Source organism: Chiloscyllium plagiosum, chromosome 28, assembly GCF_004010195.1.
Source record: "Chiloscyllium plagiosum isolate BGI_BamShark_2017 chromosome 28, ASM401019v2, whole genome shotgun sequence".
Taxonomy (NCBI): domain Eukaryota; kingdom Metazoa; phylum Chordata; class Chondrichthyes; order Orectolobiformes; family Hemiscylliidae; genus Chiloscyllium; species Chiloscyllium plagiosum.
Window position 1 is genome coordinate 19,072,005 of NC_057737.1, and position 16,116 is coordinate 19,088,120.

Sequence of the window (16,116 nt, forward strand, 5' to 3'; positions counted from 1 at the left end):
GTTCTTGCAAGAAATAATGTGATACTGAATCTGCCAGATATCAACAGGCCATACTGTGCAGTGAGATTTGCCAGAAAAGTACCGTAATAGAAAAGTTTAGCGCCATTTAACCCTTGCAATGCCTTTTCCCCTATTATACCCTGAAAAGCTCATTTTCTTATTTTAAAAAATCTGCTGTATAATTTCAAACATTTTGTTTTATTTCTGAAATGCCCCAATCTGGGAATATTTGGTGCTTATTTACCTGAATAGTTCAACATTAGCTTCAGCTTCCAGTTGCTTCCAGAGTTGGAAGCATTCAGTCATCATCTCTGTGTAATAAGGTTTGGAGTAGCTATTCCGGATAATCCGAGTTTGCCCATGAGAACTTCCACGGGAATGTGGCAGGATAAACTGGAAGCAGAGAGATAAATCCACACAAGAATAAAGAGTTGTTTTTTTAAAAACATATAGTTAGCAGATCAAAATGGAAAATAGATACTTCTAACTAAATTTGGGATGACCGCAGGCTATAAGTTAAATCAATTGATCATTTAAATCTATTCCTCAGAGTACAATACCACAACACAGTTTAGAGAATAGTTGTGCGTTACCACATCAAGCACGAAAGCATGTTGACATTTTTTAAAGTAGAGCAGAGTAGAACAAACATGTTTACATTATATGATCGTTCTTGTTGGCATGTAAAATTTACAAATGCTGCACTTCTACAATAATTCATTATGCGGTCGGAATGTTTTCATATTCTCCAATAAGGATGGAAGTAGTAACTGTTGAGAGTCAACAGCCACCGGGGTTATGGAACAAGCTGACACGAGAAAGCCTTTCGGACAAGCATCATGCAGTGAAGAGTTCTCAATAAACAAAAGTCTCCTGAAATTACAGCTGTTTCATTTATACAATAGTTTAAGGAGGAATTGGCCTTCTGTTTCAGCACATTTATGTCCCTGTGTCATGATTTTTGTCTTGTACACATCCACAGAGAAAATAAGGAGCATTTAGGACTGAGATGAGGAGAAATTTAATCATTCAGAGGGTTGTGAATCTTCAGAAATCTCTGACCCAGTTCCTGAGGAGGTTCAGTCACTGAACATGTTCAAAACAGAGATTGTTAGAATACTACATATTAAAAAAATCAACGAATTTGGGGATAGTGCAGGAAAATTGTGTTGACCTAAAAGATCTATCTTGAACAGGTTTAAAGGGCTGGATAGTTTACTCCTGCTCCTCTTTCTTATATAATGTTAAAACAATTTTAATTTTAACACTGAGCTCTGGTAACCTTGTACTTCCCACATCAACCCATTCTGTTGACCCCTGGACAGATTATATCCAGTTCAGGTCGGCACAACATACTTACAGAATTCTGGTCTACAGTCATCCAGGGATCCCACTGGACTCCTGTGAGCACTAAATCCTTGATAATTTTTAATTTTCTTACAGCTTTGTCAGTCATCATAGTGATGTCCAGCTAAGCTTGGAATATGGCAAATTGAATTATATACTGCACTGTTACAAGATGTGTGAAGATTGTGTGGTGTGAATAATTTGCAATAGGGATAGGAGTGGTAAATAATGCAGGCTTTAAAAAGTAAATAAGTTTGTCAACTTTCTCTTACAGAATATTGTAAAACCTTAAAACTATTGCAACAATTTAAATACTAACATACATCTGGTGCAAATCATCTTCCAAAAACTAACAATCTTTTCAAAATATGCTTCTTCATTTCTTAGGTGTTTTATCCATCCAGCTTTTAAACATTGCCGGCACATTTCAGGAATGTTATATTTTCACAACCTTTAACTGTGCGAACGTGAGCTGTTAAATGTTCAGCAATTCATAAAGGTAGCTTTTGTGGGTGATTAAAGATGTTAAAAGTAAATGAACCTTAGGAAATACATCATTCATCTTAAACTTTTTTTTGAAAAGTGGTGAAACACCAACATCAATAAACAGAGTGCTGCTCTCTGCTAGCCACCATAAAAATGTAGGCATTGATTGAAGTTTGTACTGGTCCCCATGTGACTGGATCAAAATGATCCAGAGACATAAAATGATTTAGGCTTGACACCCCTGACACATAGAGCTACGATGAAACATTGTTATTGGCTTGTGCTTTCTGACAAATCTCTAAAGGACATAATGGCTTCTGAAAATTCACTGAAATACATCTAAGAATTACTTTTAAATCAGATATCTAGATAGAGGGTTTGTCAGAAGCATTGATAGTAATATTCCCTAAAGTGATGGGGTGAAATTGGGTCTATTTACTTGTGTTAAATATAAATGTTTGGCAATATTTTCCCGAGTTGATGGAAAAGAGAAACTGAAGCGATGAAAATTCTACCATTGCTTCACTACTGCATGCATGGTCCAATTTCACTCTTACTGTTCTAAACAAATGAAACTTTTCATGGAATTAACCACCCTCAAATCATATGAGATGATTCTGGAATTGTGCTTAAATTCCTGCTCCTATAGGCTGTCTAAATGAGGAATTGTAGCACATACCATTGAGCTGTATTGAGGAACTGAAGCAAAACTCATGATGCGCACATAAAACAAAGAACTGCAGATGTTGGAGTCTGCAAGAAAAACAAAACTTGCAGGAGAAACTCAGCAGGTCTGTCAGTATCTGTAGAAAGAAAACAAAGTTAATATGCTTCTGATGAAAACTTCTGATGATTTGAAATGTTAACTCTGTTTTGTTCCCACAGAGGTTGCTAGAATCACAGGGTGTTTAGAGTGATCAAATTAGGTTTATACAAATGCTGGTGTCTTCATGTAAAATAAAACAAAAACATGACTGCCACTATTTAGTATGACAAACATTGATAACGTTAATAACTTTTGAGGGGAAATTTTATAATTACTTATTGTTACAATTTTTAAAATCATATTATAATCATATTATATTTAAAATAATATTATAATATATAATGTAAGATGACAGGTGTTGTTTAGTTTTGTTTTAGGTAATCAGTAGGTTACAATGAATTCACAAAACTCACATGTTTGCATTTGGCAAGAACATGGAGTAGAGCTAATAATTTGCAAATGATGGGTTTGAGTTTTAGCTGTGCTGTTGGGAGACATCTGCCAAAAGGGATAATGAGCAACTTTGAGACAGACCCATTGAACTCTAACAATTGACAATGGATTGGCACTGACAGATGCCAGGAAATGGGTAACTACCTCCCAGCACTGACATTGGTTTTGAATTGTTCATGGTGGGTAGAGAAAATAACAAAAAAGGATAAACGCTATGGACCCTTCCTTAAAACAAAAGGTAACAGATTAAAAATGGTATTCATAAACTGCTGCCATTTCCCATGTGTGTGAATGTTTCTGGATATTTGTAGAAAAATAGAGACAAGCACAAAGCAAATTAAAATAGCTGGCTGGATGTATATTGCAATTCATTCTGAAGCCACCAATCTGACATGTAAGTCACTGTGAAATACAATATTGACCATCATTATTTTCTTCACCACATACTCTGCACAACGGGAGACAGCTCAATTGGTTAGGTGGTGAGATGGTTCAGAATAACAATGTTGATTCAAACACTATTCCAGCGGTAGTAGACTTGAGACCTGCCTCCTCCTGCTGGTCACTGAGAAGAGGCAGCAATGGGAAATCACTATTGGCAACAAAGTGGCCAAGAAACCAGTTCAGGACGAAGCATCAGCAAACGGTGAGGCAAGGACCTGCCTTCAGGCAGAGCACACGTGGTGTAAGTCTACACAAAAGGTCCGCTCCCAAGATCAAATATTTCTTTTGAACTGCCCAACAGGCCACCTCTTGCTTTCCCCCTTTTCACTGTGGAGAAACACTTTGCATTTTGTAACCACAAGACGCAGCAGCAAATTAATATCAAATCAATACTCTGAAATTTGTATGATTTTCAATGAGAATGTTGCTATGGGATTGTTTGATCGACAGCATTTTAGATCAATTTGAATATGAAATTATCTTTTCTAGCTCCTGTACTGAAACCAGCAGCAGCAGACCTGGAGAAGGGGAATAGTATGAATCTTTTTGAATGTTTGTGTGCAGAAGGAGCTGGTGGCCATAATGTCAGGAGTTGTAATGCTACCTCTGGGAAGACACAGTCGATTTGTGAATTGTCTTGGGGAAGTGACAGCTAACGTAGGGCCATGGAGATTGTAGCATTAATGATCATTAAGACACTGCAAAACATTTTGACTGCAGGCAACTGCTGGAGCCCTCTTGTTTCTAGCCATCCTCTGACATCAGTGTTTACTCCCTTGTCATGCTACATGTTCTTGCCAAATTGTGGTTCTGTTCTGCAGAGCAAAGCTGTGCAGTACTCGGAGAGTCATTGTCATTTGAATATCTCTCAGTGACCCAGCAGGTCTGGTCCAGCAGTGCAATCATCTCCCTGGTTTTCTCAGGGAGAATTCTAGCTGGTCATTGGATCTGCTTGTCGGCCAGAGTTTTGACAGGAGAATCAACGTTTCAGGCATAAGCCCTTCATCAGGAATGAAGGGCTTATGCCTGAAACGTCGATTCTCCTGCTCTTCAGATGCTGCCTGATCTGCTGTGCTTTTCCAGCACCACACTCTCGACTCTGATCTCCAGCATCTTCAGTCCTCACTTACTCCTAAAGAGACATGAGTCGAGCTAATGCAAAGAGTAAGCAAGCCAAAGACAACAGATGCTAAGAGTTAGTGTCAGTGTGTCAGAGATGGGTAGTGGTAACATAAAAGTATCTACGGTCTGTTCCCCGGGACGCACACCGAGACGAACATCAACTGTGCCTGGAGGATCATCAACTCGGTGAAGGACGGTCTCTGTTGATCTTCCAGCTGAAGGAGTTGACCCCGACTGAGTGTTGCAGACTGGCACATTCCAAGGTCCAGGACTACGTGATGAGGGACGCGCTGAAGCTTGGGGCAGCTGCCGCCAAGGCGCGGTGGGGAAAGACCACTGTGTAACATCTGCCTGCCTAACGAAGAACAGGGGGCGCATGCAGTCATTTGGGCTCCACTGACGCCTCAGCAGAAGAGCTGGATCATAAACGTACAGACTTGTATATAGGAAAAATAAATTCCGATGCCTGGAGGTAAAGCAATGTAATGTATGCACAAGGATGGCATGACCAATTGTATAGAGATCCAAATAATTTTATGAATAAAGTATATTTTTGAAATTAAAAAAAAGTAGTGATATACGTAAATTTATCATGGTTACCTTTGGAGAAGAAATTTAGGAAGAGATGGGATATAGGTTAGTGGTTTTGAAGGTGTTAATGTTGCATTAAGCTCCACCCAATCTGGTAATGACCCTCCTCCTCTGAGTGGAGGCAGTGAACAGCTCTATGTGTTCCTGACAGGAGCAGATGAGTGTTTAACAGCTCCTAGGTGATTATGCCTAGCAAGGAAATGTAAACGGTTCCTATTACTATCATGCAATTGTTATGCAAGACATATTTCACCTCACCAGTAATCTATCCTATTACCACAGCTTAAACAGGCCCTAGATACAGCATGGAGAAAGGAGAATTGATGCAGCAAACTGCCCAAACCAGAATACAACATGAAAAAAAGAACTGCAGATGCTGGAAATCTGATATGAAAACTAAAATTATTGGAGAAATTCTGCACATCTGGCTGGATCTGTGGAGAAAAAGCAGAGTCAAAATTTTAGATCCATTCCTGATGAAGGGCTTATGCCTGAAATATCAATTCTCCTGATTCTCAGATGCTGCCTGACCTGCTGTGCTTTGCCAGCACCACACTCTCGACTCTGATCTCCAGCATCTGTAGTCCTCACTTTTTTCTAGACCAGACATGTTTGGTTAGAATCCTGAAGGTATTACTTGTTGCTGAGAAGATTCAGGATCACTGTGGGGCTAATTAAGAAAAAGGCTATCAAAGTCACAAGACTGGAACTGAAGAAACCAATAAGTCAAAACTAAATATGACAGAGAAGGGAACTCTCTCTGGTCTTTAAGTACTGTAATGTGATGGTGTTGGGATAGATGGGATTGTATTTTCCTTTATGCTTAAAAATCTTTCAACTTGTGTAATATGTAAATAGTTTAACTTTTTTCTTTTTTTTTCATTGCTTTTAATAAACGTTTAGGAATAAACTTCTGCTTAATTGTTCAAAATAAATCTGCATCATTGCATGCTTGTGTTTCTGTGAAAGATCACAATGTTAAATAAAAACAAAATAAAATATGATCTATCAAGACAGATTTCAGTCAGGGGTCTGACTTGCCCAGTAATAACTACAGCTACATTTGTGGGATTCCCTGCAACAGTCAAATATGTCTCAGGAAGTTGGGATGAGGAGCAGTCCTGCTGGCAGGATTGGTGATGGGTATATCTTGCAGCTACAATTGCCCTCCTTAAGCCACAGCATAGCTGATCAGGAGAGATCCATATGGAGCCTGAAAGGGCAGACCCATTGGTCTTCCCACATTGTGATCATCTGCCACTCCCCAACCCTTAGTGACCATGAGGTCCTCAACTGGCCTAAGGATGGGAGGGTGTCCACCACCATGCCCGCTGCTGACAGTCAGTAGTGGTGGAAAGGTGGAAGGCATACCTCTCTCCACCAACCCACCCAATTTGATGTTCACTCCTTCGCTCTACTCCTCTCAGCAAGTTCCCTACAGCTTCAAAATCTCAGCACAGATCTCATTCACCCAACTCTCCTATCCTCATTGACCCCCACCCCCACTCTCCCAGTGCCTCGGGTTTAAATGTCTCTTCCTTATGCTTAACTCCCTTCACGGTTTTACGTCTTCATCCCTCAAACTCCATATACTTCCAGTGCAAAATATTCTATCCTCTTTACAATGGCCTTTGCTGCAAACTCCCTCCCTTCACCTGCCATTGGTGGCTGTGCCAACTGACATGACAAATCGAAAAAAGCCTGGAGAGGGGGGCATTGATTCAGGACATGGCTTCCTAGACTTGGGAGAGTTAGAACAAAGAATAAAGAACAAAGAAAATTATAGCACAGGAACAGGCCCTTGGGCCCTCCAAGCCTGTGCTGATCCATATTCTCTATCTAAACCTGTCGCCTATTTTCCAAGGATCTGTATCCTTCTGCTCCCTGCCCATTCATGTATCTGTCTAGATACATCTTAAATGATGCTATCGTGCATGCCTCTATCACCTCTGCTGGCAACACACTCCAGATCAACTAGGAGAAAGTGAGGACTGCAGATGCTGGAGACCAGAGTTGAAAAGTGTGGTGCTAGAAAAGCACAGCAGGCCAAGCAGCATCCGAGGAGCAGGAGAATCGACGTTTCGGGCATAAGCCCTTCTTCAGGATCCACAGATCCAGCCAGGTGTGCAGAATTTCTCCAGTAATTTCTGTTTCTTCAGGAAACGTTGATTCTCCTGCTCCTCGGATGCTGCCTGGCCTGCTGCACTTTTCCAGCACCACATTTTTCACCACCCTCTGCTTAAAGAACTATTGATGCATATTTCCCTTAAACCTTTCCCCTCTCACTTTGAACTCATGACCCCTAGTAACTGAGTTTCCCACTCTGGGAAAAAGTGTCTTGCTAGCCACCCTGTCGATACCTCTTATGATTTTGTAGACCTCAATCAGGTCCCCCCTCAACCTCTGTCTTTCTAATGAAAATAATCCTAATCTGCTCAGCCTCTCCTCATAGCTAGCACCATTCATACTAGGCAACCTCCTCTGCACCCTCTCCAAAGCATTCCCATCCTTCTGGTATTGTGGCAACCAGAACTGTACGCAGTATTCCAAATGTGGCCGAACCAAAGTCTTATACAATTGTAACATGACCTGCCAACTCTTGTACTCAATACCCCGTCCAATGAACTGAAGCATGCCGTATGCCTTCTGGACCACTCAGCTGACCTGTGTTGTCACCTTCAGGGTACAATGGACCTAAATATCCAGATCTCTCTAAAAAAAAAAAGCCATTTTCCCCATGGCTTTTCCATTTACCATATAGTTCGCTCTTGAATTGGATCTTCCAAAATGCATCACCTTGCATTTGCTGGATTGAACTCTATCTGCCATTTCTCTGCCCAACTCTCCAATCTATCTACATTGTGCTGTATTCCCTGACAGTCCCCTTCACTATCTGCTACTCCACCATCTTACTGTCATCTGCAAACTTGCTAATCAGACCATCTATACCTTTCTCCAGATCATTTATGTATATCACAAACAACAGTGGTCCCAGCATGGATCTCTGTGGAACACCACTGGTCACAGGTCTCCAATTTGAGAAACTCCCATTACTACTCTCTGTCTCCTGCTACCCAGCTAGTTCTCTATCCATCTAGCTAGCACACCCTGGACCCCATGTGACTTCAATTTCTTCATTAGCCTACCATGGGGAACCTTATCAAGTGCCTTAATGAAGCCCATGCACATGACATCTACAGCCCTTCCCTCATCAATCAACTTTATCACTTCCTCAAAGAATTCTATTAACTTGGTAAGACATGACCTTCCTTGCAAAACAAAATGCTATCACTGATAAGCCCATTTTCTTCCAAATGCAAATAGATCTTATCCCTTAGTATCTTCTCCAGGAGCTTCCCTACCATTGATGTCAGGTTCACAGGTCAATAATTATCTGGATTATCCTTGCTACCCTTCTTAGACAAGGGGATAACATTAGCAATCCTCCGGGACCTCACATGTGTTCAAAGATGCTGCAAAGATATCTGTTAAGGCCCCAGCTATTTCCTCCCTCGCTTCCCTCAGTAACCTGGGATAGATCCCATCTGGTCCTGGGGACTTGTCCACTTTAATGGCTGTTAGAATGCCCACCCTCCCTCCTTATGCCGACTTGACTTAGAGTAATCAAACATCTTTACCCAACCTCAACATTCGTCATGTCCCTCTCCTCGCTGAATATCGACGCAATGTACTCATTAAGAATGTCACCCATTTTCTCTAACTCCACACATAACTTTCCTCCTTTGTCCTTGAGTGGGCCAATCCTTTCTCTAGTTACCCTCTTGCTCCTTAGATACGAATAAAGGCTTTGGGATTTTCCTTAACCCTGTTGGCTAAAGATATTTCATGACCCCTTTTAGTCCTCTTAATTCCTTGTTTCGGATTGGTCCTACTTTCCAGATCTTCTTCCAAAGCTTTGTCTGTTTTCAGTCACCTGGACCTTGCATATGCTTCCTTTTTTCTCTTCGCTCATTTCACAATTTCACCTGTCATCCATGGTTCCCTAATCTTGCCATTTCTATCCCTCATTTTCACAGGGACATGTATGTTCTGCACTCTAATCAACCTCTCTTTAAAAGTGATAAGAGTTTAAAACGTTCATGCACCTTTGGTGAGCTTATGGGGAAAGTAGCTTTTGCAAACCCGACAGCAGCTATTCAATACAGACATGAGTTAATACTTAATCCCCTGTGATAATCTGGAATGAGCCAGAGATATAAAGGCTGAAGGCTGTCGTGACCTTTATTGCAGTATATGGTGCTGTTCTCACAGCAGCAATTCACTGTGGGTGATGTAAGGTTGTTAATTCTGAAGTGGTGACACAACTGTCTAATCACCCTCACTAGCGAAGACCAGTCTCCATATGCACCCTCATGGAAGAATGGGGACAATGTCATTCTGGACGAGTGAGAGCACCTCACTTCTTTCCCTCTCCCTCTTGTACCTGCTGCATCTGAGGCTCTATCTCAACTTGTTGCCAGAACAGACTTGCTGATAGACAAAAAATATTCTGTTACCAGGTGTCAGTACAGAATCTTCAGCAGGCACTACAAATATTTTGGAGAGAGTCTAGCTGAAAGCCAGAAAGTTACAGAAGCAAATGTCTCATTGAATCTTGCAGCATTTTACCCAGGTAGAAGCAAAGGCTGTCAAAATTGAAACCCACTTGAAAATTAAATCGGACAGAAAACCAGTATTTCTTTTACTTTTTAATCTGACTACAGCCCATACACATTGTTTCATTACATTTCCCTGTCTTCCAAAGATCAGCTCAACAGCATTGTCAATTATCTACTATATTCAAAGGTGTGCCTTGGAGCCATAATCTACATACATTCCTTCTTTTGGAACTGTGGGCCAGGAAGAGAAACCTGTCACTTTATCCTTCACTCAAAAGGAGTGCAAGTTACAGCTACTTGCTATCTCTTTCCATGAAGAAAATGTTTTGATTGACCTGATTTGAATCCAAAGTGGATCATAGGAGTGGCATGTGGCTCAGTAGTTAGCCTCCCAGTCCCAGGGATATGGGTTCTAGCCCACTCTCAGGTGACTGTGTGGAGCTTGCACAATCTCTCTGTGTCTGCATGGGTTTCTTCCGGGTGCTCCGGTTTCCTCCCACACTCCAAGATGTGCAGGTTAGGTGGATTCGCAATGCTAGATTGCCCGTAGTGTCCAGGGACGTACTGGCTGGGTGGGCTGGCCATGGGAAATGCAGGGGTAGAGGGATCGGTGGGTCTGGCATTGGATGCTCTTTGGAGGGTCAGTATGGACTTGATGGGCCGAATTACCTACTTCCAAACTGTATGCATTCTAAGAGCAGGGAGGTCATTGCTGGGACTGTGCAGAACTTTGCAGCTGTGTACAGGTATTGCCAGTCACCACACTATAGGAAGGATGTTGTGCACAGGAGATGCACCAGGATCTTATCTGAGATAGAGTATTTCAGCTATGAAGAGAGGCTGGTTAAGTTTGAGTTCTTTTCTTTGCAGTAGAGATGGCTGATGGGAGAACAAATTGAGGTATATATGACAATGAGGGGTATGGACAGGCAGCAAGGAAAGCAGCTGCTCCCCTTTGCTGAAAGGTCAATAACGAGGGGGCACTATTTTCAAGGGAAAGGCAAGAGGTTCAGAGGGGATTGGAGAAAAAGCTTTTTCTCCTAGAGGGTGATGGGGGTCTGGAATGCAACGCTGGGTGGGGCAGGGGGTACACAGGAAGCCTCACAACCTTTAAAAGTACTTGGATGAGCGCCTGAAATGTTAGAACATTCAAGGCTATGGACCTACTGCAGGAAATTGAGACTGGTTTAAATAGTGGTATATTACTGACGGTACAGGCTTAATAGGCTGAAGGACATTTTCTGTTCTGGAGATTCTATTATTCTATGACCTTGCACTTCTCACACTGACCTCCAAAATCTTGGACTGTATGCCCCTTTCTAACACACTGTTCCCATCTACACAATCTACTGTGCCTATGAATGTACTGTCATTTGTAAATGCCATATGGGTATACACCTCTCAATGCTTTAATACCACCCTGGCCTCAGTACAGCTGCATTAAGGGAGCAGCACTTGTCACATCCCACCAAAAAGGGAATGTTCCCTTTAACACGACCTACCCTCTGTCATTTACCTCCCGATAAATTATCATCTGAATAATTGGCCTTAATTTTGGGGAAGGCAACAATGCAGTCACATAGAATTGTATTATGACTGTTCAATGTTAAAGAAGATTAAAGGGATAGCTATGCTGACCTATGCTGATAAATGATTACTGATAAATGTGCAATTAGCACACAGGTTGACACTGCAGTTAGTTCTTCGAGGAGAAAGTGAGGACTGCAGATGCTGGAGATCAGAGCTGAAAATGTGTTGCTGGAAAAGCGCAGCAGGTCAGGCAGCATCCAGGGAACAGGAGAATCAACGTTTCGGGCATAAGCCCTTCTTCAGGAATCAAATACTGCCTAAAAAAAAACTCAGATCAATAAGTTTAAACTTACCTCGCTGACAATCACAAAACCCAATCAAATTTTATTTAGATGCCTTGATTCCTGAAAAAGGGCTCATGCCCGAAACATCGATTCTCCTGCTCCTTGGATGCTGCCTGACCTGTTGCGCTTTTCCAGCAACACATTTTCAGCACTGCAGTTAGTTCCAAATCTGGAATGCAGCATAAAATGAAGCATTGAGGCAGAGGTGACCCTTCATTACCACCGGCGGTGCTGGCCCTAAGGTACAGGTTTCACAGACACCATGCAGCCCTGTAACTGAGACCATATTGGCCCAGAGCCCATAAAACAATTTCCTTCAGTCATTGTCAGGTCGTCTGGATCTGATGAATGCTGACCTCCTGATCAGGCTTCTTCAATTTGTGCCTTGCAATATTGCAAATGTGCAAATACTGCCTAAAAAAAACTCTGATCAATAAGTTTAAACTTAACTCACTGACAATCACAAAACCCAATCAAATTTTACTTAGATGCCTTGATGTTTTCTCGAACATTTCGATGGGCAATTCTTTTTACATTCTTCTCCTCTTACGAATGTTTCTGCCTGACCTGAGCTTTGTAACACTTCAATGTCTGTCAGTTTCTGGTGAATTAGCACACAACATTTGACTATTTTGAGTTAGATATACATTAAATTTTAATAGATGAAACTAAGCTTTCAGAGAAATGACAAAGAAACTTAACAGAAACTACTATTGAAAGTGTTCTGTAAAACGGGAGAAATAAAAATAAATGGCTACAAACCCTCTGTACCTATTTACAGCAGATTTACACGGGGGGGTGTCTGAAGTCCCCTCTAACAAGGCAGAAGCAGCAGACAACGCAATCCTTCTTATGAAGATGGGAAATACACTTAAGTACTTAAGTGGAGTCTGTTATGAATATTTGTTTCAGAAATATAACTTGCAGTTTTTGAAAATTACATTTTTACATTTAAAATGAAAATCCTGATCTTGAGGAAGTGGAAAACATCCCTAAGATAATTACCATTCAAAGGTACTTGTTTACATCAAGATGCTCAAGGTGGAAGTGAGTAAACATAAGCAATGGGTGACGCCTTCCTGAATTTCTTGGTAGAGCTGAGTTATTTCCACAAAGGGTTTAAAATATTGATGTCAATCCCAGCTGAAAGAAGGATTTGAAAAGCCAAACATAAGCAAGTCCTTAAACTATCCATGTATTTTTAAAGACAGGTTTGTAGATTGTGCATAATTGGTTGGAATCTCTATTTGGAAAACCCTAGTGGTGCCACATTGATGTGGGGTTAGGTTGCCAAGGAGGTATATTTTTGTACTGGGTTTAGCTGTGTGGTTTTGCACAGACAGACAGAGAGGAAGCTGCCAGCGGTGTCAGCTTAAAAGACTCTAGCAGTGGCATATCTGATGACAGATAGAAGCAGCAGCATTGAGGCCATTAGGAACCAGTGGTGTCCCTGAGCTGGGGCCCATGCTTGCAATGAAAATATCAAATTCATGATGAATTAAATTTGTCCGATCTGCCTGGTATAACCAGCGGAAACGTTTGTCAAGTTAGCATTTGACGAGTGGGGCACCATAGTTAATGAGCTGAGTTCTGAGGATAGCTTGAGAAAGCTCTGTGGTCTCACAGAGGGTAGCGCCTTCCCTTCCCAAAAAAAAGGGAACTGGACAAATACAACAATTAGCCAATTTCTGGCAATGTTCAACCGTTTGTCCCCATAAGAATATTGTAGTGATCACTCCCACCAATACTGTAACAGGGAATTTGGTAAGGACAAGGTCAATTAGATTTTCCCTCATGTTGGATTTCTTTACCACTGCCTACCAGCCCAGTTGGGCACATTTGTCCTTTAGGACTCAGCCAGTTCAGTCAACAATAGTGTTACTGATCAACCATTGATCCTGAACATCAAAGTCCTCCATTCAGTGTAAATTATGTGCCTTTGTCACCCTGAGTGATTCTTCCCAGTTATATCTGACATGAAGGAGCACTGATTCAATAACTGACTGTGTGCTGACATTAATAATTATCAACTTGTGTTTGACTAAATGTTTCAGGTAAATGGTCTTCTGTGAAAATCAAAGTAAAGATAAACTGATTTGAAATGTTTACTTGACGCCTTTCACGGCTTGCCCTTCAAAGTAATTCTGGTATATTCAGATGAGATTTTAAATGTTCAGATTTTGCCTTACTGCCTTTTCCATATCAGCGTGACTGCTATCTATCCTTTGAACCCTTGTTGTTTGTGAATGTGAATATCTTGTACTTTTGGACTTTACAAACCGTTACTATGGAACATGGCTCTAAAATCTACATTAGACCTGGCCCTCCAAATCCATAACCTCTTTCACAATAGCTAAGTGAGGAACCAGTGAGCCAAAGTTGGCCTTTGAAAAAGACAAATTTAAATGTATGTCAAGTAAAGACACGGACTATGAATAAGCAGGTCTTTCAGAGAGTTGGCGTGTGGTACGTTTGATGGTCAGTCATCAGAACTAGAAATATTATTGGTGATGACAGGATACAACCACCAGAACAAATCTAACGAACCTTCCATCCCCACATTATAGAAGCTGAATCTTACCCCTTCCTATTATACAGCTCCCCCCAATCATTGTACAGCTCGCCCCCCCATGTCCCTTCCGCTGTGGGTCAGCAGGCCAACAGAAGTTCAAAATCTGCCTGTTCCAGAGGTGTGTTGCAAGACATCTGAACAGGTCCATTAAAAATGAAAATAACATTTACTACTCCCAAAGCAATGGTGACCTTGATGGAATTCCACCAACAAAATACAGGCGAAAGTGGGTACTGCAGATGCTGGAGATTAGAGTAGTGCTGGAAAAGCACAGCAGGTCAGGCAGCATCAGAGGAGCAGGAAAATTGACATTTTGGGCAAAAGCCCTTTCCTGATGAAGGGTTTTCAATCACCTGATGAAGGAGCGTCGTTCCGAAAGCTAGTGTGCTTCCAATTAAACCTGTTGGACTATAACCTGGTTGTTGTGTGATTTCTAACCTTGTTAAAATAACTCCTCTCACTCTCTATTCAGAGTGAAGATAAGGAAGTACAAAAAAGTTCAATTCTCTTTCTGACAGCTGCTGTTGAAAAGAAAAGTGAACATTTGAATTTGCAGCTTAAATTGAAGTAACAGTAGGTTTCTCTGTTACTTATAAACCCCTGCATTGGTAATTGGCCAACAACTGCTTTAAGCTGCTGAATGTCATGTGGATGAAATTTCAGACCTCAGCGAATGACTTCACTTGAACATTCATACCTGATCTATTAACAGCGTCTTGTTATTTCTAGCGAGATGATAAGCAGTGTAAGATCCCTGGATTCCTGCTCCAATGACTATCGTATCAAAGTTGTTGTCCATACCATTTCTCTGAGCAGCCATCTTCCCGAAAGTTTGACAAATGTTTATGGAGTCACGTGTCTTCTCAAAGGTCACCTTATTAAAATGGTCGTTACTGATTAAAGGACAGATACAATTACAATGTCTGCCTAAAAATAACACGTGACGGAGTTATTTACAGAATACAGAATTTATGGAAAGGCAACAGTGCGTGCTCTGCTGGCAGTCCCTGGGCATACATTTCCCTGTAAATTACTAACTGCCTTACCCAGCAAGTGATCTTGCCACTGAGTAAGGGTGATACCTGTGTAGAATCAGCAGTATGATGGGGTGGTTCGCTTGCAGGGCTAGAATTCCTTTCGAATTCCTCCCAAACACAAGCCCATCTTTTCCAAAGGGGGCTTGTTCTGAGCAAGATAACTTAAAACACGCACAATTTCTGTAGTAGTTCGGAGTCTATTCATTGACAGCAGTGGGAAAGAGAGAAGTTAATATTTCTTCGTGTCTACAGTCAGGCGAGTTGGCATTCTCTGCCTTTCAGATTCCAAGCGTTTGCAATTATTTACCCTTCTTTTTGGCAATAGATTCAACTCCTTTTCAAGTAGGCTGGCTTCTCTCATTTGGGAACCGGCTTAAACACACACCCTTTCTGGAAAGCGAGAGCCACAATGAATATTATTTTGCTCATATACGTAACTTCTACACAGCACAGTCTTTAAATACACTTTTTAATAAAGGGGAACGATTCCACGGATCACTCTGATTGGGAACTTTAGTTTCAAAGTATTATTTCACCTGTGGTTCAAGGAGGGCTTTTAAAATGTAGTGGGGGTGGCAGAATTTGAAACCCTGGGTATAGTCCCGCTTGCTGTTTGAAGTGAGACAGTATAGTAGGTTCCGTTCGGTTCCAACCATTCATGTTTTCCGCTTTATCATTGTTGGAGATAGACGTTTTTGTTATCATTATGGCGAGACTCTGTGGTAATCTCTTCATTTCCCCCCTCAATGGAAATGAAAATAGAAATTAGAAGTTGCAGTTGTGTGTTCTTACGGTCACTTCTTGT

The 16,116-nt window shown here is 41.4% G+C and overlaps 1 protein-coding gene across 2 annotated transcripts in view; it reads right to left on the reverse strand.

Annotated features, from left to right (window-relative positions):
• The window catches only part of pipox (pipecolic acid oxidase), a 57,434-nt gene extending 42,294 nt beyond the window's left edge, over positions 1-15,140 (reverse strand). The window contains exons 1-2 of one of the 2 annotated variants that reach the window (XM_043718456.1): positions 14,972-15,140; positions 245-393 (exon numbers count right to left, since the gene is read on the reverse strand). In XM_043718456.1, coding sequence (XP_043574391.1) covers positions 245-393; positions 14,972-15,094 — 272 coding nt within the window. In that variant the 5' untranslated portion in view covers positions 15,095-15,140. Of the gene's footprint in view, positions 1-244; positions 394-2,512; positions 2,891-14,971 lie in introns of those variants that run through there. The other variant, XM_043718457.1, reaches the window with a different exon arrangement.
• Positions 15,141-16,116: the final 976 nt, after the last annotated feature.